This window comes from Diplotaxodon limnothrissa, linkage group LG5, assembly GCF_057381915.1.
Source record: "Diplotaxodon limnothrissa isolate DT_005_m linkage group LG5, D_limnothrissa_male_GT1.1, whole genome shotgun sequence".
NCBI classification, from domain to species: domain Eukaryota; kingdom Metazoa; phylum Chordata; class Actinopteri; order Cichliformes; family Cichlidae; genus Diplotaxodon; species Diplotaxodon limnothrissa.
Genome location: NC_140600.1, coordinates 27,665,209 through 27,692,977, shown reverse-complemented (window position 1 = coordinate 27,692,977; position 27,769 = coordinate 27,665,209). Strand labels below are relative to the sequence as shown.

Below are 27,769 nucleotides of genomic sequence, written 5' to 3'. Positions count from 1 at the left end.
CTCATAAGAGATATGCACTCACCACCTCACAACTTACTGATGCAGAATTCTATGTCTAAATCTGAACCATTTTATCTTGCTGGGGAAAATTTCCGTACCCAGTAAATCCAACGATGGTGACGACAGTAATGATGAGACAGACACATTTGTCAAAATGTGTTCCACAATGAGAATGTGTTGTATATGCATAATCTGTGCTTTAAGGTTGATGGTCAAATTAGCCTTTGGCAGTTTTGTGTTTACCTTTTGATTCCCTTGTTTTCACTGTCAGACAAAGCACAAACATACCTACTAATAGTTATTAAAATGGTTGTGGCTTAAGTTAAAATATAGTTCTTCACTAGCACTAATCTTGCATTTTAAAAAATATACATACTTAATGCATTTAAATATGACAAGTTATCCATATTTGACAGAATAGAAGTGCAGACCTGTTTCACTGGAACCAGAAGTGCAACACCATACAGATGATGCAAAGGACACCGTTAGCCCTTTAACACTTGGCTGGGCACAGTTTTTAGGGTTTTCAATTAGGTGGTAGTACCTGTTACCAGGTAGTTTTTTGGTACCTATTCGGCTGTGGTTCCAAGCGTTCTGAGGCAATCCGAAAACGTGGCATCAACAGATGGTATGGCACCGACTGGCTAGTCAGAGGCATCACTTGATGAGTCGTGAGAGCGTGTCCTTCATGAAAATCAAAACAGCCATTTTTGAAACCGGGCAACACTGTGGTCCCTGAGTCTGACAAAAAGCCGAGTCTGATTTTTAAACTATTGACCAAGGAAACACTGGTCCCTCTCTGGCTGTCCCATGCCAGAGAGGGAAGTTTGGATGGTTGCTATGGACAGTCTCAACTGCCTCAAAGAAGGAGATATTGTAGCTGAAAAAAACAAACGAACAAAAAACCATTGCCCCTAAACAGAAGACAGAAAACTATAAAATAATGCAATGTGTCATTTACTTCAGCCATCGGCGTACAAATGCTAATCTGGGTTATTTTCATTTTAATTAGCAGATTTTCTCTTTTAAAAGATCTGCACAACGCAACCTTTTTAATGATGACTGAACAGCTCATCTTCAGTCTCTATGGAGTAGAGCTGCACAGAATGCATGAGTGCACTGTTCACAACAATGTCTGTCAAAACTAGAGAGCAACTAATACATGAAGTGTTGTAAATTCATAAATAATAGGAAAATTGAATTGTGCATCCGAAATAAAGCAAATCTGTCTGAATGTTAAGGGCACGCTACATTTTAATAATGTCTTTAGGTAGAATATAAACATTTCTGAACACCATAATTGTTAAAAAGAATCCATTGTGAAAAGCATCATTAAACTTTTAACTAAATTCTTCTTTTTTTACGCTGTAAAAGCAAAAATGGGCAATTAATGTAAATTTGACTTCCATCTCCTTTCCCAGAAGCAATGCCTTTGTTATTTATGTAAAAGTTTGCATGTTTGTGTTTTCCAATGCAAAAAATGATCATTTCAAAATTTTCTTCTATTTTGTTTTTCTATTTTTTCCGTTTACTGCCATTTTTTGTTTCCTGCATTGAAATACAAAAACAGAGGATGACTGTTGAAAGACTGCTGGCAGACCTGTTCCACCTCAGTGATACTGGGGGGTATTTAATGGGTGTTGTTTGGGTTGTTTTTGTTACTTTAAAGAACACACCAGGATTGTGCAATGGGAAACAGAAGGAAATACTGTATATTTCTGTTGTTTGGTTCAAGCGAAATGTATTATTTTACAATTTTAAATAGAGGTCTATGGTTGAAAGGATTGGAAATGCATCCAGCCACCAAATTTGATTTCATTCATTTCATTTGACATTGTAGGTTGATTGTTGTTTTTGTTATATAAGCATTCACTTGTAATATGTTTGTGAATCATTAAACTTATCATATAGGCTCTGGAAGGGTTACAAGACACCATCGATCATCACAAACCACACATTGTTATTGCCACAGGCTAAGGATGCAAAAGTTGCCACCATCACCAAGGGAGCAAATTTCGCTGGCTGACTGACCAGGCTGCACCCCCAGGCTGTGTGTGGTTCTGCTGAGTGGGGATTTTCCTCACAAAACTGAGAGGTTTGCTGGGTGAAGACCTCGGGCAAAATAGTGCATTGTTTATATGCAGTTTATGCATCAGAAACTATTCAATAAACTGCATTTTTCATAGACAGAGGAGTTAAGATAAGAAACATTGGAAATATCAGAAAGTCGAGTTGATCTTTTTCTCTTCCATCTGTGCTTGGATTCTCAGTCTGGGTCTTTGGCTGGCTTTTCTTATGGTGTGTCACACATGTCTACTGTAGAATGGAATTTTTTTCATACAGCCAATCAAACTATAGTCTACTTATTGTCCGTACTGCAAACAATGCTGTTGTATTTTCTATCTCTCTGTGCAGGTATGTCCTATGCCCAGACTGGACAGTTTGCTGCTCTGTGAGTTGTACAGTTAAGAAGCATTTGAAGCTGATATTTTCTGTCTCTCTGTGGAGTCCAGAGCCAACTATACACCACAGCCTAAAGGCAGAGTTGGCTTGCTGAGGCCGGGGTGATTGCCGGCTTATTACTTACAGATTGTGACATAGCTCGCCCTGGCCTTGCACTGTGTGTTTTATCCCTTTTGCCAGTGGGGCACTGAAAAGTTTTATCCCTCCATTTTTTTAAACATTGTAGCAGATATTGTTTCCTATTGACCTCAGCAATTTAGCTAATAACATATATTTTTGGAATTTTATTGGTCGTCATCTTTTGCTCACAGCTGAGACTCTTGGTCAGACTGAGAATCTGTGTGTAACAAATGATTTCAGCTTTGTATCACAAGTACAGTAGAAAGTCTCACTGAGCGATACAGCGGACGGCTATGCAACCAACTTTCAGCGTGGTCAACAACACAGTGTAATTACTGCTGCTGCCTTCTTTTTATTTAACATCTTAACATATGCACGTCTCACTTTGAGGTTGTTAAACAAACGACCAAACAAAGACGCGCTGTGCACTGCACATCAGTTTGCGAGCTAGATAACTAATTAGCTGCTCACATTAAAAGCATGTAACTCTTATCTACATATACTTGTAATACCACTCTGGCTGCCCAAGACAAATATCTACAGTAAAGGTACTTTCACTTAGTCTCTTATCCCTTGCAGTGTAACATTGGCAGTCTTATAGCCTGCTTGCTGCAGAATGCAGAAACCAACAGAAAGAAGCTGCTCTGATTATCAGTAAAGTGCTTTTTTCTTCCACACTCTATTATGTTTACTTTCATTGCAAGTTTTTAACCATGTGAACTTTGCTTGTCTGTCTTCTGATTGCTTCTTGCTCTGAAAGTAAGGTGTTGTTTAGTATTCTCATGTGTCTTTGCAGCTCACCTCACTGTCACGCTGAGAGTTCAGTTAAATTCATACAGATCAATAAAAGTATGAAAGCATCCCACTCTTTGTTCATGAACCCACACCAACATCCTTTGACCTAAAAAAATCATTCCTGACGTACGAGTTAAATGAAAAAACACTGCGGCGATGGATTCCTCTGATCTGATGGTAGAGTTCAGCAGCAGTACCGCACTCCCAATAGTGAGCTCCCATATTTAATCAGGGGCCTTGATGGGCAAAACTGCTGCTGTGTGCAGTATCCCATCATGTGTTTGATTCATCAAACACAGACACACACCTGCAAAAATAAATGTAGTCTTCAGCGGATATATTTACTCAGCGAGAACTGAGAACTCAACAAGGCAGTTTGATTATACAATGAGATCAGAACAGTTTCTACTACAGAAACTGAATCTGAGTACTGCTCACTGAACATACTGGCAATATGTGGGTAGGATTGTTTTTTGCAGTATGCTTTGGGTCATTGTCCATTTGCATGTGTGCAGCATTGTCTGATGAGTCTTGTAGCATTTAGCTGATTCTGAGCAGAGAGCAGAGCCGTGTTCACTTTCATCCAGCTGCTTCGTTCAGCAGTCACATCATCAGTAAACACTAGCGACCTGGTTCCATTGGAAGACATAAGTGTCAGAAATTTAGAGAAATTTGTAGACTCCATTGATGCAATTTCTTCAGGACTGTGGGGGGCTGGAGCCTGTCCCAGTTGTTACAGGCGGAGTACATGAAAAACACAGACAGTTATTGACAGTTCACAGTCACGTCGAAGGTCAGTTTTTAGAATCATCAATTAACCCCATACAAGTCTTTAGGCTGTGTTAGGAAGACAGAGTACCCAGGGAGTAGCCGCGTAGACACAGGGATGACATGCAAACACAGGATGTGAGGTGATCCTGCTAGCCATCATGCCACCCTTTGTGCTCGTTCTATTAGATGTTTTCTGTCAAAGTCTAACCTGCTCTTCTCGAGTGTAACCAGTGATTTGCGCCTTGCTGTATTGCCTCTGTATTTCCATTCATGGTGGTGTCTCTTGATTGTAGACTGTGACGATGACACGCCTATCTCCCGGAGAGTGTTCTTTACTTGGATACATGTTGTGAAGGGTTTTTCTTCCCCAGAAAGGAATACTGTAATTATCCACTTCAGATGACTTCTGTGGTCTTTCAGGCCTTTTGATGTTGCTGAGCTGACTAGTGTATTTGTTCTTTTTGAGAATGTAGCAGATTGTTGATTTAGCCACTCCTGTAGTTTTTGCTACCTGTCTGATGAGTTTATTTTTTATATCCTTCTAATGAAGGCCTCTTTCACGTGCACTGACATTTCTTTCTGACCTCTTAGAAATGATGTACTTGATGTTCACAGCTGATTTTTTGAGAAAGCGAGTGATTAGTTTAGTAATTTTCTGCATCCTGAAAACTCCCAAGACTGTCTATTTAAAGCTGTTGGAATCATACATAGGGACAAAAAGCAGCATTACAGAAGATCACACTTGTTTCAGACATGCATCAAACAAATTTTAAATATTAGACAAAGATAACCGGAGTAAATAAAAATTCAATTTTTAAATAATGATTTCTTTTATAAAGGGAATAAAATGCTGTCTATACCTGGGCCTCTGTGAAAAGGTAATAACCCTCTGTTGTTTCAAAACATTTCTGTAGCTGCACCCAGGCCTTGTTACTGCCATACAATTGAATTCAGTTCAATTCTGTTTTATTTATACAGCATCAAATCACAATAACAGTCGCCTCAAGGCACTTTATATTGTAAGGTAGACCCTACAATAAAACAACAGAGATAGTATGAACAAGCACTTTGGCAACAGTGGGAAGGAAAAACTCCCTTTAACAGGAAGAAACCTCCAGCAGAATCAGGCTCAGGGAGGGGGGTGGGGGAAGAAGACAGGGCAAAAGACATGCTGTGGAAGAGATACCTGTTAAATTAAGTGTCATATGTTTTTTATTTTTTTTAACAAACATGCTAAAAAAAAAATCTGGAGCTTTATTTACATTCCAGTTTCCACGGTTATGAAGAGCAGACAGGGAGTTGACCTAGATGATACTGTCTAGCATACAGGCAGTGGACTTTTTCATCAGATTATTTAACACAATCCTGGAGAACAAGAGGATGTCTGAGGGATTGAAAAGAAGTGTACAGGTACCAATTTTCAAGTACATGGCTGATGTGCAGCGCTGTATCAACTACAGAGGGAGAATGCTGATGAGAATGCTGATGAGGGAGAAGCTACAGGAAACAGTAGCTGAAGCAGGTTAAGAAGAGAGTTGGTGATCGGTGAGCAGTTGTATGGCTTCATGCCATAAAGAGCTCTACAGATGTGACTTTTGCCCCTTCTTGTTTGCTGTGGTAATAGACGGGTGGGCAGACAAGGACTACAATGTTTGCTGATGGCATTGTGATCTTTAGTGAGTATGGAACTGGTAGCTGAGAATCTGAAGAGGGGGAGGCATTATGTGGAGGAAAAAGGAATGAAAGCAAGAAGAAGTAAGACAGAAGGTGTGTGAATGAGAACATGAACATGCAAGGAGTTGTGATAGTGACAGTGGACAAATGTATCTCCCTGGAGTCAATCATCCAGGGCAACAGAAAATGCACAAGACAGGCAAACAACACGGTACAAGCTGTGTGGATTAGGTGGAGACAACTGTGAGGGGTGATTTGTGTTCAGGAGGTAGAGCAGGCCATCTACTCATTGGAACGTTGGTGGTTTGAGCCTTGGCTGCCCCAGTCTGCATGCCATATGTCCTTGGTCAAGATACTAACCCCAAGTTGCTTTCCAATGCTTCCATCGGAGTATGAATGTGTGTGAATATCAGATAGAAAAACACTTAAGCATAAGAAAGTGATCGTATGAATGGGTGAATGAGGCATGTTGTACAAAGTGCTTTAAGTGCTTCACGAGAGTAGAAAAGCACTATACAAAAATCAGTCCATTTAACATGGTAAATGGCCTGTATTTGTATAGTGCTTTTACTAGTCCCTAAGTACGGTGGCCCCTAGAGACAAAGCACGTACAAACTCCAAAACACATGCAAATTCCAAAACACATGCAAACTAAAAAACACTTGCAAACTAAAAAACACATGCAAACTCCAAAACACGTACAAACTCCAAAACGCTTGCAAAATCCAAAACACTTGCAAACTAAAAAACACTTGCAAACTAAAAAACACATGCAAACTCCAAAACACTTGCAAACTAAAAAACACATGCAAACTCCAAAACATGTACAAACTCCAAAACGCTTGCAAAATCCAAAACACTTGCAAACTAAAAAACACTTGCAAACTAAAAAACACATGCAAACTAAAAAACACTTGCAAACTAAAAAACACATGCAAACTCCAAAACATGTACAAACTCCAAAACGCTTGCAAAATCCAAAACACTTGCAAACTAAAAAACACTTGCAAACTAAAAAACACATGCAAACTCCAAAACATGTACAAACTCCAAAACGCTTGCAAAATCCAAAACACTTGCAAACTAAAAAACACTTGCAAACTAAAAAGCACATGCAAACTCCAAAACACATACAAACTCCAAAACACTTGCAAAATCCAAAACACTTGCAAATTCAAAAACACAACGGAAGTGCTCCAGGATGCTAGGGGCAGTGTTGAGCTCTATTTGCAAAATAAACGGCAAGTTTGTCTGTATGGGACGGTCTAGTCTCTGTCGCACTTCCCAGGTTGCCTAGCAACCATGATACTAACCGCTGGAAACGTGTCATACAACTTGGTTTGACAGAAATGAGGGAGAATATATTTTGTTCATTTGTTTGTTTCTACAAGAGCTTTGTGTGGTTTGATAAGTATCTGAGGCTGAGACCACAGGACAGTAAAACATGATTTTTGGGCTTCATTTCTGTACTGAACAGTTATTTCAAGATTAGTTAGTAAATAAGAATTAGCTAATGTTGTTCATGAGACTAAAGTCATATCACTTTGGTAATGTAAATATAATATGGCCAATATTATAGTTATTATATTAATTATTAGCTATTACAGCAGTGAACATGAACTCTGTGTCAAATACTGACCAGTACAGATTCAAGTTGCAGTTATGTCTTATCACCTTAAATCTTCACTCAAAGACAAGTATCTTTGACAGTGTATATATAGGTGTATCATATATCAGAGACAAATGTTGTTACTTCAGTATGTTGCCATTACTAAATTTGGCTCATTGCTTACATATATTTATAAAAAGAAAATGTACAAGCTGTGATAACTGTTTCTGATAAAATGAAGAGTAGACTGATATATGAAATATTCCTTTATTGGGTGAGAAAATCAGACCATGTCATAACTGCTTTAAGTCATACAGAATAGATATCAGAGCCTTAAACAGGCTGACTTCTGCTAAATGGGTCAAACTGGGCAGAAAGTATACAAACACATAACATCCTTATAGAATATGATGTAACACTATAGATCAACTTACCTCAGAATATATAAAGCATATAAACAATTACAGCAATATGATGCAACAAACACAGCAGTGCTACTAATCCAAAATACTCAAAGCTTCATAGAACTGGAACAAACATTTATTTTTAGCTCCATTCTGCTGCAGATACATACTTTAGGTTTCTGAATATTACACTTGTTGCTGCCTTTCATAGTGTGTAACTTGAAGGCCCTGAGTACTTTCTCCCACACTGAAAACACTGGGAGGATAAAATTATTTGAACATTACCTAATAAGACTGATTCAGACAGTTAGTTATGTTAAACTTTTCTAGCAGTCCTTCACAAACAGGGAACAGTCTGTCTATTCTCTCCATCTGTCAGCTGCTGCTGGCTCTTCCTCCTCCTCCTCCTCTTCCTCACACACTGTTGAGTTCGGTGGATCATCAGGGATGCAAAGCCTCACAGATGATGTGCAGCAGTGGGTCCCTCAGTCTGTCCTCACTCTGGACACTTGCAGTTGTCACACATGGAAATCAAATGTGTGATAAGCTGCAGGATTCAAACACAAGTGTAACTTATAAACACATGTTCATACTTTTATTCCACAATCAGAGAGAAAGAAAAAGAGAGAGAGCGCAGGACAGACAGGTTAAAGTCTCAGGTGTATACACTGCTACAAAACAGCACAAAAGAAGGAGGATTTAGTTTGTGTTATTACAAAACAAGAAGAGTTCCCAGATGGTACAGTGGACACATGTGTGACTGCTGTGATTAAAGCATCTTTCTTTCAGCTTAACGAGTGAACCGTCAGCTCGTTCAAACACACGTTAAAGTCTGTTTGGCTCGACACCACCGAACAGAGGCAGCAATATAACATAGCTAACATTAACAGTGCAGTGAATCCTGCTTGTGCTGTGATATTCATGACTGCGAACTGAGCAGCATCACTGACTTTCAGCTTGTTGTGTTTGTGGATATATGACTGACTTTAATTATCCACAAAATCATCTCTGTAAGATTAAGGTCGACTATATATATATTTATTAAAGTAAAGGCTTTAAAACCAAGTTAATTCTGAAAGTACAAACATCGCTAATGTCAACTTTCCCGACATGTGGCCAACAATAATGGTTTCATGTTCTTCATTAAAAAAATATTTGCGTATAAATAAGTGACATAATATTCAGTACTTACTTCTGAAAGTTTACACTTCCTCCGCTCCGCTTCCACCGTTTTTTTTCCGGCAAAATTATCCACACCACCACCGCACTATGAAGTCTGGGATATGTTGGGCCATGAAGGCTACACCGACCCATCCTTAAAATTCAGGGAAATTAAGGACGCATTTCAGGGCCGCATTTCAGGGCCGCATTTCGGGCAGCCTTTGAATTCGGAAAGCCTTCTCTTGTCGCTGTGAGGTAATCGGCCTTAAAATGCGGCCTTTAAGGCTGCAAACCCCAAATCCGGTCATTGGTACTTCCTGGCTTGTGTAGTTACTAGGTAACAAAAGCTCAACACTGCCCCTAGCGTCCTGGAGCACTTCCGTTGTGTTTTTGAATTTGCATGTGTTTTTGAGTTTGCAAGTGTTTTTGAGTTTGCAAGCGTTTTGGAGTTTGTACGTGTTTTGGACTTTGCATGTGTTTTTTAGTTTGCATGTGTTTTGGAATTTGCATGTGTTTTGGAGTTTGCAAGTGTTTTGGAGTTTGTACGTGCTTTGTCTCTAGGGGCCACCGTACCCTAAGGACCCCAAAGCGCTTTACAAAACCAGTCATCCACCCATTCACACACTGGTGATGGCAAGCTACATTGTAGCCACAGCCACCCTGGGGCGCATTGACTGCCAGACACTGGCGCCACCGGGCACTCTGACCACCACCAGTAGGCAATGGGTGAAGTGTCTTGCCCAAGGACACAACGACCGGGACTGTCCAAGCCAGGGCTCAAACCAGCAACCTTCCTATTACAAGACAAACTCCCAACTCTTGAGCCACAATAAAGGAGCCATGATTAAAGGACAGCAGCAAGAGTGAAAGGGAAGAATTACAAGATGGTAGTGAGACCTGCAATAATGACAGGACGTGGAGCTGGAGGTGGCAGAGCTGAAGATGCAGAGATTTTCACTGTGATCAGAATGAGCAAATTCAGAAATGATTACATCAGAGGAACAGCTCAGGTGGAGAAGGTTTGTTGACTAGATTAGAGAGATGGGGTTGAGATGGTTCGCACATGTGCAGAGAAGGAATAGTGCATGTATTCGACAAAGGATGTTAAATATCGAGTTGCCGGGCGCCGGTTTAGCTCAATCAGATGAGCAGGTGACCATATGCCGCATGGCTGAAAGCGGGTGACCCGGGGTCAAGTCCGAGCCGTGCCCCTTTGCTGCATGTCTTCCCTTCTCTCTTTCCCTCCACTTTCCTTTCGACCTTTGCTGTACCTATCAAAAAAAAAAAAAAAGCCAGTTAAAAGGCAAAAAATATATATTTTGGTTTGTGGATGTAGTGAAGGAGGACATGCAGAGGGTTGGTGGGACAGAAGAGGGTGCTAGGGATAGGGTGAGGTGGACCCAGATGAACTGCTGTGACGATCCCTAAAGGGCACAACCGGAAGAAGAAGCAAGATTTACATTCAAGTTTCTGCCAGATAACAACTGCACAGATGTTACTGAAAAAAAATAACCAAAAAACAAATATTAATTGAAACAGGAAAAAGAATCTCTGGTGACCTTTCACGGTATGAGAAATACAGCCTTGCAGGCCAGTCTCCCCCAAAAATGCAAAATGGTACCTGTGCAACAGAAGTAAACTAAAAAAAATACCGAATTGAACTGGAATAGTTTTTCTTTCAAGCAACAATCACCAGCAAAGACAGTGACTTCTGGGGCTGATTAATACTTTATTACCTGCCTGCTGTTAAACAGCAAACATCCATCTGCAGTTAAGCTTACAATGAACTTCACTTCATTTAAACAAGTTAGATGTTTTATGTATCTTAATATTTCAAGCTGGATGTTTGTTGTTTTATTATTTAGATAAGCTCTGCTTTCTTCATCTGTGTTTCTGAAAAATGTCTCATGTCTATACTGGAGACACAAGATTCATTCATGTTGTAATAACACCTACTATTACACACAATAAAAAAAATTGTATTTTTCCCCGGTTTATACTTGTTTCAAAATATGTTGGGGGTCATAGTATATTTCTGGTTTTATTGAATGGTTTTGTTTATATTTGGGTTTTTATAGCTTCATGCTTGCAGAGAATTTTCCTGTTTCTGTGTTCACAATTAAAAACAAGTCCCATAAATCTATTATATCTGTATTGAAATCTACTGTTTTTTATCTTTAATTGTATTTTTTGCTCATATTTATTTATTTGTTTTTACTATGAACTTATTAAGTGAATTCTATTTTTTGTAACTCTGCTTCCACCTTCTGGAATTTGCAGGTACCACACCTACAATGTGAGAAAATTTGCTCTCTGTAATCATTCCTTCTGTTCATATTGTTGTTGTTTTTTTTAATCCCTTAAAAATATGCATAAAGGGCAAAGGATGGACTAGATTAGATGGGCCTCTTTGCTTAGGCTGCTGCCCCCGCGACCCGGCCCCGGACAAAGCGGATGAAAATGGATGGATGGATGGATGGATGGCAAAGGATGGAGACCCTATGGTTAAAATGAAGCTTCACTGTTGCCACTTTGATAAATAAAGTGAGTACATGAAAAAGAAAGAAAGAAAGAAAGAAAGAAAGAAAGAAAGAAAGAAAGAAAGAAAGAAAACAAATCTTTTCATCATGAATATGACTTCATGTAGGAACAGTTTAGGGGGTACAAAGAAAGCTCTTGTTATAAAAGGACTGTAGCTTTGAAAGATCTTAGTTTAATTAATAACTTATTACTTTATTGATTTATTGATTTATTTGATTTAAAAAGTAAAAGCCTTAAATTTCACCATGCTTTCAGTCGTTCACAGTGCCATAGGTCAGCCTACAGGGGAAAAAAAGTTTAAAATAGCAGCAGATAGAAGTGTGACATCAGCCTTTGCAATTTAGGTAAAAATGTCTGAAAAGTCGCCCTGCGACAGACTGGCGACCTGTCCAGGTTGTACCCCGCCTTTCGCCCTATGACAGCTGGGATAGGCTCCAGCGCCCCCCGCGACCCTGAAAAGGATAAGCGGAAGCGGATGGATGGATGGATGTCTGAAAACTCCTGGAGCGGCCACTAGGTGGGGCTATTTTCACATTTTCTTCAAAAAAAAAAACAACTTTACATTTCATTCATTGCTAGAAATCTGGTCAGAAAGAAGCTGTAAGGGTAAAATCTGTAAATACTAGTTTTATGTTATTAATGACAGAATGTTACAAATAAACGTTACTTAACACACACACACCCCCCCCCCCCCCCCCCCCCCCCCCCCGTCCCAAAAAAAAAAAATGTTGTGTAAATTAGTTGTGTAAGATTTATGTCAAGTTAGCTAGCATCTTATAGATCCGGTGTACTTTTGTATCTACCTTCATAATAAGAGACAGTATGAAGAAAATAAATACGCAATACGCTACTTATTGCCACTGCAATAGGCCCATATTCTCCACTTGCAGAGGTATTTATTTTAAAATAAATAAATAAGCATAAAGTTGTATTACTTCTTTCTTATATCTTAATTTGTGAAAATATGTACATTTATATTATATAATGTATTATATAGTACTAGGATGGTGTAGTGGTTAGCACCATTACTTCACTGGAAAAGGGTCCTAGGTTTGAATTTGCTGTCCAGATGGGATGTTCTATGTGTCTGGGTGGGTTTTCTCTTCAGGCAGTCTGGCTTCATCCCACAGTGCAGTGACATGCATATTAGTTTAACTACTGATTCTAAACTGTCTGTAGGTGTGAGTGGTTGTCTGGGTATTTAAAATCTTCTACCTCTGTTCCTTGCAGCTTCATTATTACATCTCTCTCTCGCTTATTTACACACATGTATTCTGTCTTGCGTTTACTGACTTCTGAAATATTGTATGCCACAGTTTATGGCAAACTAGCTGTTGAAAATGTCAGAAATTTGTTACTTAAATAAACCAACTGCATACAAATTATGCAAAACTCAAAATAAATCTAGAGTAATTTGAACGTACTCAGTATTCAGTAATTCCCTTGTTTTTTCATACATTGTAGATATGGAGGGCATGGTCTCAGCGATTTTATTTTGACAACTGAGGCCAAAACGCTTCACACTGGCCGTCTTTATTTTTGAAGTTTCAGACCGGAACAAGCTGTTTATCTGCCTCAACTCCTTCCAGAGCAGAGCGAGAACCGCAAAGAAGATGGCGGCGCTACGAGCGGTAGTGCTATCGGGGAAGGGGAGGGCTCTCCTCAGCACCCCGAAAACTCTCAGGGCCTCCAAGGTAGTGTAGTAGTATTTATCACACATGAACGTGTTTAGGACACGATTTAATAGAAAACCGGTGCTGTGAGGTGTCTTGGCTAAGGTTAGCTTGGTGCGGACAGCGGGGTGAGACAAGGTCACTCGTGTTCCCACACTTTTTAGGATTTGACCAACAACTGTAGCTTTAATTTCTTAAACGTTTTATCACTCATAACCTCTTGATAGTGATACGGCATCAGTATCTCCAAAATGAAATGCCAAAGACAGTTTAAAGCAGGTTCTCCTCAATGTGTTTAGGAAGCTAGCCGGTGAGCTAAACCATGATGTCGTGTCCAGCACCCGGCAAACGTGCAACGTGGTTAAAATATACGTTGGCCAGCGATGCATGAAGATTAATGTGAATTGTTTGGCCACTGTATTTGTGCATATTTAAACTCAGCTGGCGTGGGTCGCGATTGTTGACTTCTGTCAGTAACGACACCCGCTGAAGTCGCTGAGCTAAACAGCTTGCTAAAGAGTTAGCATCTCAAGGACTGAAAGGACTTCCGGTGAATAAAAACCGTCCTCAATTTCAATCGCCAAACTAAATATCTGTGCCCTGTCTACAATTCACTGATGCGCGTTTCAGACGATGGATATAACCGAAAATACCTAAGAAGCTGAACATAATTGTCATTTGGCCCCAACTGAGCTTGTGACCTAGTTCAGGGACAAGGAGACGTTTTTCAGCTTTAGTTTCTTTGAGATCATTTTGTTTTGATTATTGAGGATATAATCTTCAGACTGCGAAGATATGATTCCCAAACTCTATTTGCTTATTTACTAATGCTTAATCAGAGGGAGTATCCCAGTAGAGATGGAGAAGGGCATAGCGAGAAATGGCTAAATTGGAGCATTACTGTTAGTAAATGACATGCATGCCAATCATTAGGCTATTAACTACTATATTGATTTTCTTCCTTAACTAAAATAAAGTACCCTAAATTAATGTTGCCATGCATTATTTTATGTCAGAGGTGGAGGTTGGTGTGTTATGTTTGTTTTGCTGATGTGAGGATGCTGTTATCGCATGCTGCCATTAACACCTGGTTACAAAATCAGCTGTGAAGGGCAGTTTCATAAGGACAACCAGACTGGATTATAAAAAAAGGGCCACTCAATTAACTAAACCTTGCACACAAACTTCTTTACCTGCAGCAGGTTTTACTCAGCCTTGGCCTTCAGCTCATAGCAATTCTTCAGAGTAGAACAAGAATTATTCTTGTAGTCCACAGAGAGAGCTGTGTGATGTTGAAGGATACCAGCCAAAAGGTCAACACAAAGCAGGAAGACCTTAGCCTCACTGGGAAACTGTAAACTTGAAAAATAATTATGTACTCAGACCAAAAAATAAATTGTCAAATGTGCTTGGATATCCAGTAGCCCCGTAGACTTGGGCGCCATGCCCAAGCAAAGTACATTTCAGCTCTAATATAATTTAAAGTAACTTAATCTAATGGATAGTCGGCTGTAGATTACCCTTATTGGATGAGTTTGTTAAAGTAACTTTTTGTGCTTATTTCCATTCACAGGCCAGCATGTCCTTCGCCAGCCTGCCAAGGGGGAAGAAGGTTGCCCTGACAACGCTGGGTGTGGTCACAGCCGGTGGAGCCGGGCTTGCACTGATATTGCACCAGTCGGTTAAAGCATCCGAGTTGGAGCTTCATCCCCCTCAGTACCCCTGGAGTCACGCTGGACCTCTGTCCTCTCTGGACCATGCTAGGTGAGTTGAATGTATACAGACTGTTCAAGTGCTTGTAAACATCCTTTGAGTGATGAAAGGCACTGAATGTAAAACTGCCACTAAAAATTAGCTGGCTTTGAAGACTTGAGTTTGCAGAGAATTTCACTTTATTCACGTTTGTTTTCTTTATACAGACTGAATTTTTCATTGAAAGTCTGTTTTGGCAGTTTCAGATAGCTCTTTTAAAATAACTCGTTATGTTTCATATCTTTGTCTCTGCCTCCCACAGTATTCGCCGTGGTTACCAGGTGTATAAGCAGGTGTGCTCAGCTTGCCACAGTATGGAATACCTGGCTTTCAGAAACCTCGTGGGAGTGTCGCACACAGAGGACGAGGTGAAGACCATCGCTGAAGAGGTGAGTCTATATGTGGGGAGATGTGATCCTGTGAATAGTCTTGATTCTGCCAATATTCTAATTTAATCACATAATGGTATTTTAGTCAGACCGAATCTTTTTTTTTTATAAATTGTCTCATTGTTTTTATCTGTAGAAGTAAGTTCTGCCCGTAGGTGGTGCCCCATCTCTTCTCATGATTTGTGTTTAGGTAGAGGTAGTTGATGGTCCTGATGAGAGTGGCGAGATGTTCACCCGGCCAGGAAAGCTGTCAGACTATTTCCCAAAGCCCTACCCCAACCCCGAGGCAGCCAGGGCCGCCAACAATGGCGCCCTGCCTCCAGACCTTAGCTACATTGTGAACGCCAGGTAAGTCCTGAAAACCTGTGTTTGCTCTGAAAGGTGCAAAATCTGCAGTATCCTTAGCATTAACTCATTTCACCCTTCTGCTCCCTGCAGACACGGAGGAGAAGACTACGTGTTCAGCCTGCTGACGGGTTACTGCGACCCTCCTGCAGGAGTGATAGTGAGAGAGGGACTTTACTACAACCCCTACTTCCCTGGGCAGGCTATTGGCATGGCCCCACCGATCTACAATGAAATTCTGGAGTATGATGATGGTAAGAAGTGCAGGTGCATGTTTGGATAATCTTCTCTCCAGCTACAGAAATGGGAGCACTATTTTCTGTTTTGTTTTTTTCCCCCTCTTTAGAAAGAGTTTCAGTTTGTTGGAGTGAACCAAAAAACGAAGACATGCAAAACATGCCTTTCCTGTTACCTTTTAATATACATACACTTGTGTTTTTGGGTTTCACTGCAGGCACCTAATGAGCTTCCAGGTAGGGGCATAGGAGACTGCAAGGGCCATGCTGTCTGGTTAGCTGTGACTCAAGTTTGAAACTAAGAGTGCAGGGTGGATTGCTCAGTAGTGATCATATTGTCTAAGGCGAATTTAAAAAATAAAATCGTCATAAAATATAATGGTGGATGGAAATGAATGTGGGAATTCACCAAATAGACAGTAACAAGCATTTAATTGGCTTTTTTTTTGTCTGAAGTCTTCTGAAATTCATGGATTTCAAAAACACTTGCAGCTCTTTGCTCAATGTATCCTTTTCTGGCAGAAAATATTGCCCAGTCGTTCCGCAGGTTTACTTTTTTAAACACTGGCGTTTATAGATCAAAATCTGTTCACCATTCTGAGAGGCTGTGACAGAAAGACGCCTCTTTGTGACTTGTGGCACTCAGAGTGAGGCCTGAGTGAATCCATTTGCTGTGTTGAGTAGCATATTTTAAGTGTTTCCAGTGCGCTAAATTGGTTAAATTAACTCGTTTGCTGCACATAAATGACTTCAATAACTTTATTGCAAAGTAATTTGTTATTACATTGATAAATGAAGCATGACAGTTTGGAGGGGGGGGTTGGAAGGAACAAATGAAAAAAGTGTTGCTGATGGTTTCTGTTCTCTTGGTTTCTTATAGGAACCCCTGCCACCATGAGTCAGGTTGCTAAGGATGTGTGTACTTTCTTAAGGTGGGCTGCTGAGCCCGAGCATGACCAACGCAAACGCATGGGACTGAAGGTACACCTCTCACCAACTGGAGTGCCTATTTTTTGTCTTTGCCAGCACTTAAAATGACACCCATTCTTAATTGAGTGATACTCCAAATTTAGATATGTTTAATTAAATCAACACATGCAACTCTGTAAGATATTTTACAGGACACATGTTGTGGGTATAAAATAAGTTTTTATGTCATGCACTAAACTGTACAACTTCTTATGTGACCTTCCTGTCGTCTCAAGAATATTTAAAACATTGCAAGATGGCGGCGCGCACAGACGCAGCGGCCCGGAGCTCCTACACTTTTGCACTTTTGGTGGTACTGTGTATTATTTCACACAGTCTGGGGTTACTTCAATACAACAGAGATGATCTACTACAAGAGCTGCTTTTCCACCATCCCTGGACTCGCACCAGTTTGCATACAGGGAGAACCGGTCAACCGAGGATGCGATCGCCACAGTGCTGCACACATTACTGAAGCACTTGGAACACAGGAACACCTATGCACGGCTCCTCTTTGTAGACTACAGCTCGGCTTTTAATACCATCCGGCCATACAAACTCCGTCCCAAACTCCACCAACTGGGACTTAACTCCTCTCTGTGCAACTGGATTGTGGACTTCCTCACTAACCGTAGACAGAGTGTCAGAGTGGGTAAGAACACCTCTTCCACCCTTGTGGTCAACACCGGTGCCCCTCAGGGGTGTGTTCTGAGCCCTCTGCTATACACTCTCTTCACCCATGACTGTATTTCCTCCTGCGCGTCCAATCTCATTGTTAAGTTTGCAGATGACACCACAGTGCTCGGACTTATATCCAACAATGATGAGACAAACTATAGGACAGAGGTGCAACAACTAGAGTCATGGTGCCACGACAATAACTTGGTCTTAAACACCAAAAAGACCAAGGAGATCATTGTAGATTTCCGGAAGAGGGGTCATAACAACCATCTGCCTCTCTTCATTGGCAGTGAGGCGGTGGAGAGGGTGAGCAGTTTTAAATTCTTGGGGGTAACTGTGACCGAGGACCTGTCCTGGGGCAACCATATCACCTCAGTTGTACGGAAGGCCCAACAGCGCCTCTACTACCTGAGGAGACTGCGGAGCGCACACATTCCCAGATCTCTGATGTTGAACTTCTACAACTGTGCCATCAGCAGCGTTCTGACGTATGGATTTCTAGTGTGGTTCCCCAGCTGCACCAAGGCCGATCAGCAAGCACTCCAGCGGGTGGTGAAAGAAGCTGGCAGAATTATTGGAACAAGTCTGCCAGAGATCAGTAATATCTTCCCCACTCGCTGTCTGAGGAGGGTGCACAGTATCCTGCGGGACCAACATCACCCTGCGCGCCACCTTTTCCATCTGCTGCCCTCAGGGAGAAGGTACAGGTCTATACAGGCCAGAACATCCAGACTGGCCAACAGCCTGTATCCACAGGCTGTGAGGCTCCTGAACTCTCTGCCCCCCTCTCACGGACAATAACCATATCCAACTTCTTAATAGCAATGAACTGGTCTGCATTGGTGCATCATATCTTTATTCTCTTCCCCCTCCTGCCCCCCCCCCCCCCCCCCCTCTTTCTTAAATAGATAACTATCATATCTGATATCATATCTCACAGTACAATAATATTGAATGGGTTGCATTGTTGTATTTTGTCATGTTTCTCAGGTCTTTGTCTGAATTTCTACGAACATTATTGCTAAGGATTGTCTTATTGCATTGGAGTCACACTGGGTTAAATATGTACACTTGGGTTTTAAGGGGTATTTATTATTTTCTTCTTTTTTTTGGGTTGTATGGAAGCCCCAAATGCAATTTCATTGTTCTTGACAATGACAATAAATAAATAAATACTAAATACTAAAAATACTAACATAGAAAACATGTCTAAGCATGGATCTTGGCATTGGTTAATGTTTGTGTTCTCTTTCTCCTATCAGCTGCTGATGGGCTCAGCTATCATTGTGCCTCTGCTCTACTACATGAAGAGACACAGGTGGTCTGTGCTGAAGAGCAGGAAGATCGCCTACAGGCCTCCTAAGTAAATGGAACAAAACGCCTCCCACACACCCCAACCTGGGCCGAAAACGGAGAGGGCTGCGTTCAATGACCCCACAATGCTCACCGTGTGATGATCTTAGCCACATAATTACTGACAAACACAAACATGCCTTTCTGAGAGGTGGAACAGAACTTGGAGTGGATGTACTATGTTTATTCTTACAGATTTTTTTTTTTTTTTTTTTTTTTTTACTAAGCTGGTGGCATGGTAGAACAAATATTATGAAATTTTTTGTTTTTTGTTAAGTATCCTGCATATTGTGGTTCATGTTTGTTTCAGATTTGTGGTGTTCTTGAACGCACCTGCTGCAAAGTTTGTTTGATCGGCAACGAGTTAACTACTGGTAGCAGTTCCTGTTTTGACATCTCGTATCAGTCTCTTTGTCACAATTGACTGCTAAGTTGATTGACTGTCCATCTTTGTAAGATACTCAATAGCAATGCAAGTGGTGAGAAGTGAAACATCCAGGGTGTGTGAGAAGTCATTCTTCCACAGTCTTCTCCACAAAGCATGCTCTAGACTTCAGTTTTATTGTACAAAATAAATTATCTTAAAGGAACCTTTCTGTGGGCATGTGTTTTATTTCAGACAGCAGCGAAATTCACACATTTAGATGCTGCCTGTGACGTTCTGCTTCTAAACTTTGTCACATATTCATTAAACAATCTCCCGACTTCTGACCTCCAGAGAGAAACGTCATGGCTTCTTTGGTCTGATTCAACTCTATTTCATTAAACTACAGAAAAATAAAATCAGTCACATAAACCGTTTACATTTTCTTTCTATATAGATGACACTGCCGCAAATCTTCAGATTTCTTTGTTTGAAATAAATTTTGAAACAAACAATATTGTATTGATGTCAAGTAACATTTAAGACTTTTTTTTCCAAGCACTTCAACACATCTCCTGAAGTTTTGTTTTCAGACACATTAGCCATGTTAAAGGAAAATAGATTTTTCAAATAATGTGCAAAGTATGTAGAAATAAGACATGATTAGAAAGGAACTTAAAAGGAAAAATTACAATATATTTTTTAAATAAATATATTCTATTGCACTTGATTAATTTATTTTTAAGTGAAATTTTCAGATATTTAAATACGTCTTCCAATACTTTGAATGGCATCATTTGCACTTACATTCAATTTGGCACATTATACTATGATTAAATCCATACATTCAAGTACATGTTTCCCACAGCTACGTGGTGATGCTGGTGTAGAACCTGTAATTTAATGTATTTGAATGACAGCTGGAATGGCTACAAAAGGTTTTCAGTCAACACTAATTGTAAATCCTAATGAATGAATCCTTAGCGCGATACTCCCAAGTTCCTCCCTCAATGGAATCCACACTTCCAGACAAACAGATCCAGGAGACTCTGATAAACTTCACTGAGGCCCTTTACTTCATACCAAGATATTTCCAAACGTCATGGCGGTGATACGTTTCATATTAAACCCTTACAAAATTCTTAAAAATGCAATAAGTGCCTTTTTTCCCCTTTCTCAGTGCATGTCCAAATTAAACCTTATATAGAAATAGCATCCAATAATAAGCACACATAGAATGCATAAATTAATTATACTAAATAATTATCCCACCTTTAAGTGCCAAAAAATATATAATTTGCATATGAATCTTAAATATTTCTTAAACTAATGAGTTGTGAAATCTGACCAATTTAAAAATGCTAACCCTTTATATTGATCACATCAAACGTAACAACATTGAATATGACACTAACAGAAATCCTTTAATTACTTTTTAAAAAATGGATTTAGACTCCTACACTAATACTGTCTGACCAGGGCTTTAGCGCTATTTTCCTGGGTATTATCTTCAGTGGATACACATTTACAGTGTAAAAATATGGAAACAGCTTCTCTGTGAAAGTGTGTGTGTTCGTATCTAGGTCAAAGAACGACAGTATTCCCCTGTACCAGTCCAGGTGAACTCTGACCTTTCTGGGCTTTGTTTTCAGTGTAAGAGCCAACGAGGGATCCGATAAGCACCGTGCTATGTAATTACCATTAAAGCATCCTATTCTCCATAAACAGGACGGGCGCTTTCCCTTCTCTGAATGGACTCTGCAGCAACACCCACAAACCAGTCCTCGCTTTCTCCAACCTCAACGTCCCAGCTGTGAGTCCCTGAGTTAAAGCCCTCAGAGGCCAGAACAATGCGACAGTAATCAAACCTCTCGGGGTTGTCAGGGAGCTTCTGTTCACTTTCACGTCTCACACTGGTCAGATGTTCTGACAGAACGAGTTCTGGATTTGTTGTGTTGGGATCCAGAATCCCAGGTGAGTAGGAAAACAGTTTCTTCATGTTACAGATGTTGAAGGCCAGGTTGCCCAGGTGTTTGGCCACATCTATCAGAGCTCCTGGAACCAGCTGTGGGTCATCCAGCAGGGGGCGCCGTTGAGCTCTTATTGTTGCGATCTTGTAGTTCTGCAGGAATGAGACGTCTCCAGCTCTCAGCTCCTTCTCTTCACTGATTGCGTCTGAAAGACTGTCTATCTCTCTGCTCAGAGCCTTAATCTTATCTGTAATCTCCTGACTCTTCTGTTCTGTTTTCATCTTCTTTTTGTAGAAACTGGCACAGCCTCTGAAACTGCTCCTTGATCTGCCTCCCTGTGGTTTGGGCCTGGACCTTGATATGCTCTGCCGTTTTCTCATAGTTTTCTTTAACTTGTTAAAAAAGCTTCAGTTTCTCTTTTAAGGGTTTCAGGGATTTCTGGAGGTGAGCTCTGTTAACTGATGCAACTTCATTAATTGGTTTGAATTTGTGTCTGGTGTGCTCATCTGAATGCAGACAGACGACACATACTGGCCGCTGATGGTCCACACAGAAGAGTTTGATATTCTCACCGTGGAGACTGCAGAGGGTCTCAGACACTGCAGAAGTTCTCCTCTGTCTCCTCTGTAACACTGAATCACACAGTTTTTTCAATACTAAGTTGCAAGTTGGGTCACTCCTCGATGATGTTCTTTTACAAACTGGACACTCCTGTATTCGTTTCTCTGTCCACCAGTTCCTCAGGCAAGCTTTGCAGAAGCTGTGGCTGCATGAGAGGACAACAGGATCTCTAAATATATCACGGCAGACAGGACAGGACAGATCATCATTTGATCTGAAAGACATTTCTCTCTGGGTGAATCTGAAAGCATAGAAGGAATGTAGTCAGTCACAACTTTATCCTCACTGATATTTACTTTACCTTTGGATCATGCCTTCAGTAAAACTTACAGCAAACTTCAGCATACGGTGTTGTAGCAGGTTGAAGTGCCAGAATTATGGAACCTCCTCCTGCTCTCTCACAGTAGATGCTGCTGATGTGATCTGCCTGAGCTAAATAAAGTTTCGAGTCACTTGAGTGTGTGTGCTGGGCGGGAGGGGATAGGGGTGGAAAGCAAGATGCGGAAAAACGACAAACTGTTACTGGAATATCTCAAGTGTGTTACATAAGGGGCGGAGCTTTAACTCTGTAAAGGCTGAACCATGAAAAAATTGCCACAAAATTCAGTTCAAATTATTTGAGAACCAAACTTTTTATTAAGCCTTCTGTTATTTTTTAAATAAACTAAATACCAATATTAAATATAATTTTTGCTATATCTGGCATTTCTGTATAATGTATTCCTCACTGGAAAAAAACTGCATGTGTGTGATTGTAAACAGTAGTTTTTCACATTGATGATGCAGAGTGAATGAATAATAATACAACACATTTAGCATCACAGGGTTAGGAACTGTCATATATTCAGAGCTAAAATAAGGAATTAATATTAACAAAATATGCTTTCTCTTCCACACATGACAAAAATAGACTTCCACCCTGTTATTAACGATAAGATAAGATAAGACAAGATAAGGTAACCAGTTTACTGCTATGTATTTTTTTATTTTCATTATTTTCATTGTATTTTAAGGTTGTCTCAGTCATTTGTTTCAGCAAACAGGAGTAAAATTCCAAAGCCAATTTAAATGAATTCCAGTCTTTATTTAAGAGAGGAATCTTTTCACTTATTGTAACTCACCCTTCTTCCTGCTCGGCATGAACTATTTGTCACTCCCTCATTTTCTAGTGAACATGTTGGAATGTGCAAGGGATTTTTGATATGCTGCTCTGCAGAAGGAACTAGCGGAGATAAAGTGAGAAAGGCTGGCCTGTGTAGAGTGTAAAGATATTTTAATGCAAAACAGAATTATGTGTAGCATTTGGGTGTGACATCATGGTGTTTTAAAGGCACCAAAATCAGTTTTTATTGGTCAAATTTAGTTGAAAAATATGTAATTTGTAACAGAAATGACTGACAAAGAAAACACTTATTATGTTAAATTTTAAACACAGCACAGCAACAATAGCATTTACAGATGCACAAAAAAAACTTAGAGTACACACTGTGTCAGTCATGTCCTCAAATTGTTGGTATGTTATCTATGTGTCCTCACACACAATGTTAGGATTTTAGCATGTATACTGTATTCATACCTTTGAAAGTGACAGATTTACGACACACATAGCCACATACCCTGTCATCCTCCTGAATCACAAGCTATGTGTGTCCTTATTTTCCTTATTATGTTGATTACGTTCTTTTTTTTTTTAGTGCTTTAAAGATAACATACTTAAATTGTTGTTTAAAAATTGTGGTGCTTATATGTTGGCTGTGTTTGTTTCCAGAGTTTGATGGTTGTAGAGTTTTATTTTGGCCCTTGTGTGTCTGTCTTCGACCTCATGCTGGTGTTTGAGGAAGTGTTGATGCTTTAAATCAGACAGATAATTAGTATTCCCTTCTTTTAAAGCTCCCTGTGTCTGCTGTGTGTTGCTGAATCTCCACATCTCGCAGAGTGCAAACAGACGAAATCTGAGACTGATTTCACACGGGGTCTTAAATGCCATTTGGGAGTTGGCAGTGTTTGTACCTTTCCATTTTAAACAATGCTGGAAATGTTTCTGAAAACCATTTACAGAGAAAACAAGAAGCTGTTACTGCTGTTTTTACATTTCTGTTTCTCATTATTTTTAAATTTGGACAAAGCCAAGGAAGGTGTTCTTCTTTTGTCCCCGGCCTTGTGATAAGTAATGTTGAAATATTGCTTCAACTCTACGGCCACAGTCAAACTGAGGTTTAGTTTAAGTGGCTTTTCTCTCTGCATGTAGTCACATCCGTCCCACCTTTCATTCATGGATAAACAAACAAGTGTGCTGTTGATTTAAAGCTGCCCTAGGCCTTCATTAGGAGCTAAGCTGTTTCTGAAAAGGGTTTCCTGCCTGCTGATTCAGACTGCATTCAGACACTACGAGCTTCATCTGCATCACAACACAAACAGATTAAGCTAATAGCATTAGTGGATCTCACTGGATCATTATTATCATTATCATTATTATTAGTTTAACTTCTGCCTCAGTCTTGTAACAGAAGGATGTAGGTTTTTTTTACTGTGAAAACTAAACTGATTTTCTACTTTGCTAATTTAGAAGAAAAGGAGTCAGTGTTGCTTTGTATTTGTTTCATGGTGGCAGTTTTCAAAAAAAGACTTCCCAACCTAATCTCACACATACACTCATACAGTTTATCATCTGGGAGAGAAACTTACACATTTGCACAAATGCTGTCAGATGAGCTGTTTTTGTTTCCTGTGAATTTTGCAAATACTTTTGCCGTCTTGTATTTGACTGGAGTTAAATATTTATGCTGTCTTTAGGTCACACAGACACAATTAGCTGAGATTAGCTCCTATGTGGAACCTCGGGGAATCTTATTCACATGGAAAAAAGGACTTCTTAGTTCTAATTGGTGACCATTGTAAACCTCCCATTCCCATTTAAACCAGCAGTCATCAGTTTGTTGTCCTGCTGCTTCATGCACCTCAGACTAAAACAGGCACTGGCCTCTTCAGTTTATTTTAGACTACAGAGCTAAAGGACCACAGTGCGATCAACTACTGCTTGATTTTTGGATTCGTTCTTTCTTTACAACGACATAAGATTGTTGTTTGCAGGCCGGGGGCCCTCGGCTTTCAGGATTGTTTATAAGTCAGAGTAATCATTATGGCGTCTGTGACAGTTGAAAGCAGGCTGGCATTTTCCATTGATCGGATTCTGGGTTTGGAAAGACCCGGAAACTGCCTGAAACTCCACCGACCCTGGGCAGGTAAGGAACAAAAGGTCTGAAGAGTTAGTAATGGGTAGTCTGTTTGTTACTGATGAAGTGCTAACCTCTGGTCTGTAATACGACATGATTTCCAAAGCATTTAAAAACAAAAAAATCTAAACTAAACCAGTTATCATATGTAATATTAAAGTTTAGGTTTAAAGGTTCATTTTTGTCTGGTTTTTTTGTAGAAAAAATTGCAATTAGATTACACTGAATCACAACATTGATTCATGTTTGTGTCATTATAAAACTGCTCAGTCTGTAATTTTTGTAACATAACATCCTCCAGTTGATACTAAACTTTGAGTATTTCAGTCTGACACTTTCAGTATTTTTTTAAAACCTGATTGGGGGCGATTCCTTATGTCCTATTGCTGTACAGGAAACAAACTGAGTTTATTAGTCTATGTTTAAATCCATTGCTTTTGAAGAACATGCATTTTTCTTCTCTTTCATGTCTTTCTTTGTTCTCCTGCTTGTTCCTTTCTTGTTGTCCCTCATACCAGGTTTCATTTTTATTTTACAGTTGAGCAGTGGCAACAGACTGGAAGTAACCCACTAAACTAAGCTTTCTCTGGCTCATTACACAAAACTCAAAATCAAGCCAAAGTAAAGCATAATTTATTATGTTACATTTATCTACATAATTTTTCTTAAATTATATATTTCATATTTTGCATTTGTAAGATTCATCAGTGTGAAAAGTAAATCTTACTTCCAGTGTTACTTTTAGAATTTGGCTTAATGCTGCCTAAATGTTGCGTTTGATTATAATTGCCGCATTAATGTGAAATGCTCTTTTATTTTTCTCCATTAAACCAGAAAATAATGTGGAGAGCGAGAACAGAAAACAACAGCAGCAGCTAAACTCCCAGCCGACATCAAACTGGTATATCGGACGCAGACCACGCACTGCCTTTACCACCAGCCAGGTAATCAGTTTATCAGCCACTTCTTCAATAATTCTGTTCAATTATGATACAGTAATCACGACATCCATCTATTATAGGAGGAAATACAGGTTTTTTCCTGGGTTAATATCATTGTGTGCATCCTCCCAGGTGAATATACTGGAGACAGTGTTTCAGGTGAATTGTTATCCTGGTATTCAGCTGAGGGAACAGCTGGCAGAGAGACTCAACTTGGATGAGGACAGAATACAGGTAGCTTCATACAGAATATTGAAAAACCAAATGTATTACCGCTTCACGTTTGTCATTCCCTGTCCTTGCTCCTACTATATTTAATTTCAGGACCCAGTGATTGTGCTTTTCCCCTGAAACTCCTTAGATTTCATCCATCAAACTGTTTGCAGGTCTTATAGGTCAACTGTGAGGTTTAAACACTACATGTTAGAAAACAGATCTGGATGTGTGTGCTTAAGTTTCACATAGTCCTGTGCCATCTGCCATGTTAGAGTTGGAGTTGATAAATAATTAGATTCAATTGAGCTCAGTTTTATTTATATAGCACCAAATCACAACAACAGTTGCCTCAACGAGTGTTATATTGTAAGGTAAAGACCCTACAATACTACAAAGAAAACAAAAAACCCCAACAATCATATGATCCCCTATGAGGAAGTGCTTTGGCAACAGTGGGAAGGAAAAACTCCCTTTAAACAGGAACAAACCTCCAGCAGAACCAGGCTCAGGGAGGAGCGGCAACTAAACCAACTGAACTGAATCTTTACCCAGACTATCAGAACTATGAAAATGAGAAATACCATGTCTGCACTGTTGAAAAGTGTTTTAATAAATAGTACCAAGCAGAACTATCTTAACTGTTGCAAAATAAGTTTCTGTGTCATGTAGTTACTTTTTTAAGGCTGGGGCTTTGTGTTTAGGGTATCAGTATTTAGCAGACTTAGTGCATATAATATATGTGTGTATATATAAGAAAAAATATCAAATGTCCACTTAGAATAACCCAGTCTCTCTCTCTCTCAGATCTGGTTTCAAAATCGACGCGCCAAACTGAGGCGTTCGCTCAGAGAAACCCGACTGCAGCTGGTTCAGACAGCTGTGGCTGACCTCGGGGTCGGACATGAGGTCATTGGTCATCTGAAGGTCAGGCTGGGCAGGCGAGGTGACAGAGAGCTCCTCTCTCAGGTTGAGGCAGAAAAAGAAGGCTGACTAAGGACTTTTTCTGTTCCTGCTCTTATGCAGGATTTATTGTTCTACTGCTCCACACATCATCAGTTTCTTCCAGGTTCTGTCTTTTGTCTTTCTTCTGTTCAAAAACATGACAGTGAAAAAAAATGGAGACAATTTAATGTCAGAGTTGTTTCGCACTGTTTTATCTCAGTTAGTGGTACAAATACAGGTAATTGTTTTTTGGCACTGAAAATAAATTCCTCAAGTTGAACATACTGATAAAATATAATGTTTGACATTCTGGAGATTTGGAAGTAAAAATGTTTAGTGAGATCTGCTGTAGATCGGTCTGTGTAATGCTGTCTCTGTACAATCTTATTGTGTCTCACTGTGTAAATAGGTCTTTATTTTATTAGCAATGCACATTTTGATTAAAAACGATTAGGCTACTGAGTCTTGTGTTTGTTTGTTTTTTGCACTGTGAATCTTTACTTTAGCACATTTGCAGCAATGGGCCAGCATTTATATTTTGTGCTT

The 27,769-nt window shown here is 39.8% G+C and overlaps 4 protein-coding genes across 4 annotated transcripts; 2 read left to right on the top strand and 2 right to left on the bottom strand.

The window, feature by feature from the left end:
• Positions 1–13,123: 13,123 nt before the first annotated feature.
• cyc1 (cytochrome c-1) lies at positions 13,124–19,630 on the top strand. The gene is made up of 7 exons (XM_085354453.1): positions 13,124–13,232; positions 14,785–14,975; positions 15,226–15,352; positions 15,543–15,700; positions 15,791–15,951; positions 16,814–16,914; positions 18,846–19,630. The coding sequence occupies exons 1-7, from the start codon at positions 13,152–13,154 to the stop codon at positions 18,948–18,950; spliced, it is 924 nt and encodes a 307-aa protein (XP_085210579.1). The 5' UTR covers positions 13,124–13,151; the 3' UTR covers positions 18,951–19,630.
• Positions 19,631–20,748: 1,118 nt separating this feature from the next.
• Positions 20,749–21,299, bottom strand: LOC146632525 (zinc-binding protein A33-like). Its single transcript, XM_085353525.1, is given in 2 exon segments — positions 20,749–21,047; positions 21,050–21,299. Coding segments are annotated over 2 exon segments (549 nt in total).
• Positions 21,300–21,513: 214 nt separating this feature from the next.
• On the bottom strand, positions 21,514–22,203 carry LOC146632524 (E3 ubiquitin-protein ligase TRIM17-like). Its single transcript, XM_085353524.1, is given in 2 exon segments — positions 21,514–22,132; positions 22,193–22,203. Coding segments are annotated over 2 exon segments (630 nt in total).
• Positions 22,204–25,030: 2,827 nt separating this feature from the next.
• On the top strand, positions 25,031–27,271 carry hesx1 (HESX homeobox 1). Its single transcript, XM_085353523.1, has 4 exons — positions 25,031–25,133; positions 25,959–26,068; positions 26,198–26,299; positions 27,086–27,271. The coding sequence occupies exons 1-4, from the start codon at positions 25,031–25,033 to the stop codon at positions 27,269–27,271; spliced, it is 501 nt and encodes a 166-aa protein (XP_085209649.1).
• Positions 27,272–27,769: the final 498 nt, after the last annotated feature.

What these genes read in the sequence shown, in the direction of transcription:
- cyc1 (XM_085354453.1), top strand. Translation starts at nt 13,152, where the DNA reads ATGGCGGCGCTACGAGCGGTAGTGCTATCGGGGAAGGGGAGGGCTCTC. An exon ending in TCCTCTCTGGACCATGCTAG is followed by an intron (nt 14,976 to 15,225) that starts GTGAGTTGAATG and finishes TGCCTCCCACAG; the next exon opens with TATTCGCCGTGGTTACCAGG. An exon ending in TGAAGACCATCGCTGAAGAG is followed by an intron (nt 15,353 to 15,542) that starts GTGAGTCTATAT and finishes ATTTGTGTTTAG; the next exon opens with GTAGAGGTAGTTGATGGTCC.
- hesx1 (XM_085353523.1), top strand. Translation starts at nt 25,031, where the DNA reads ATGGCGTCTGTGACAGTTGAAAGCAGGCTGGCATTTTCCATTGATCGG. An exon ending in ACTCCACCGACCCTGGGCAG is followed by an intron (nt 25,134 to 25,958) that starts GTAAGGAACAAA and finishes CCATTAAACCAG; the next exon opens with AAAATAATGTGGAGAGCGAG. An exon ending in TGGATGAGGACAGAATACAG is followed by an intron (nt 26,300 to 27,085) that starts GTAGCTTCATAC and finishes TCTCTCTCTCAG; the next exon opens with ATCTGGTTTCAAAATCGACG.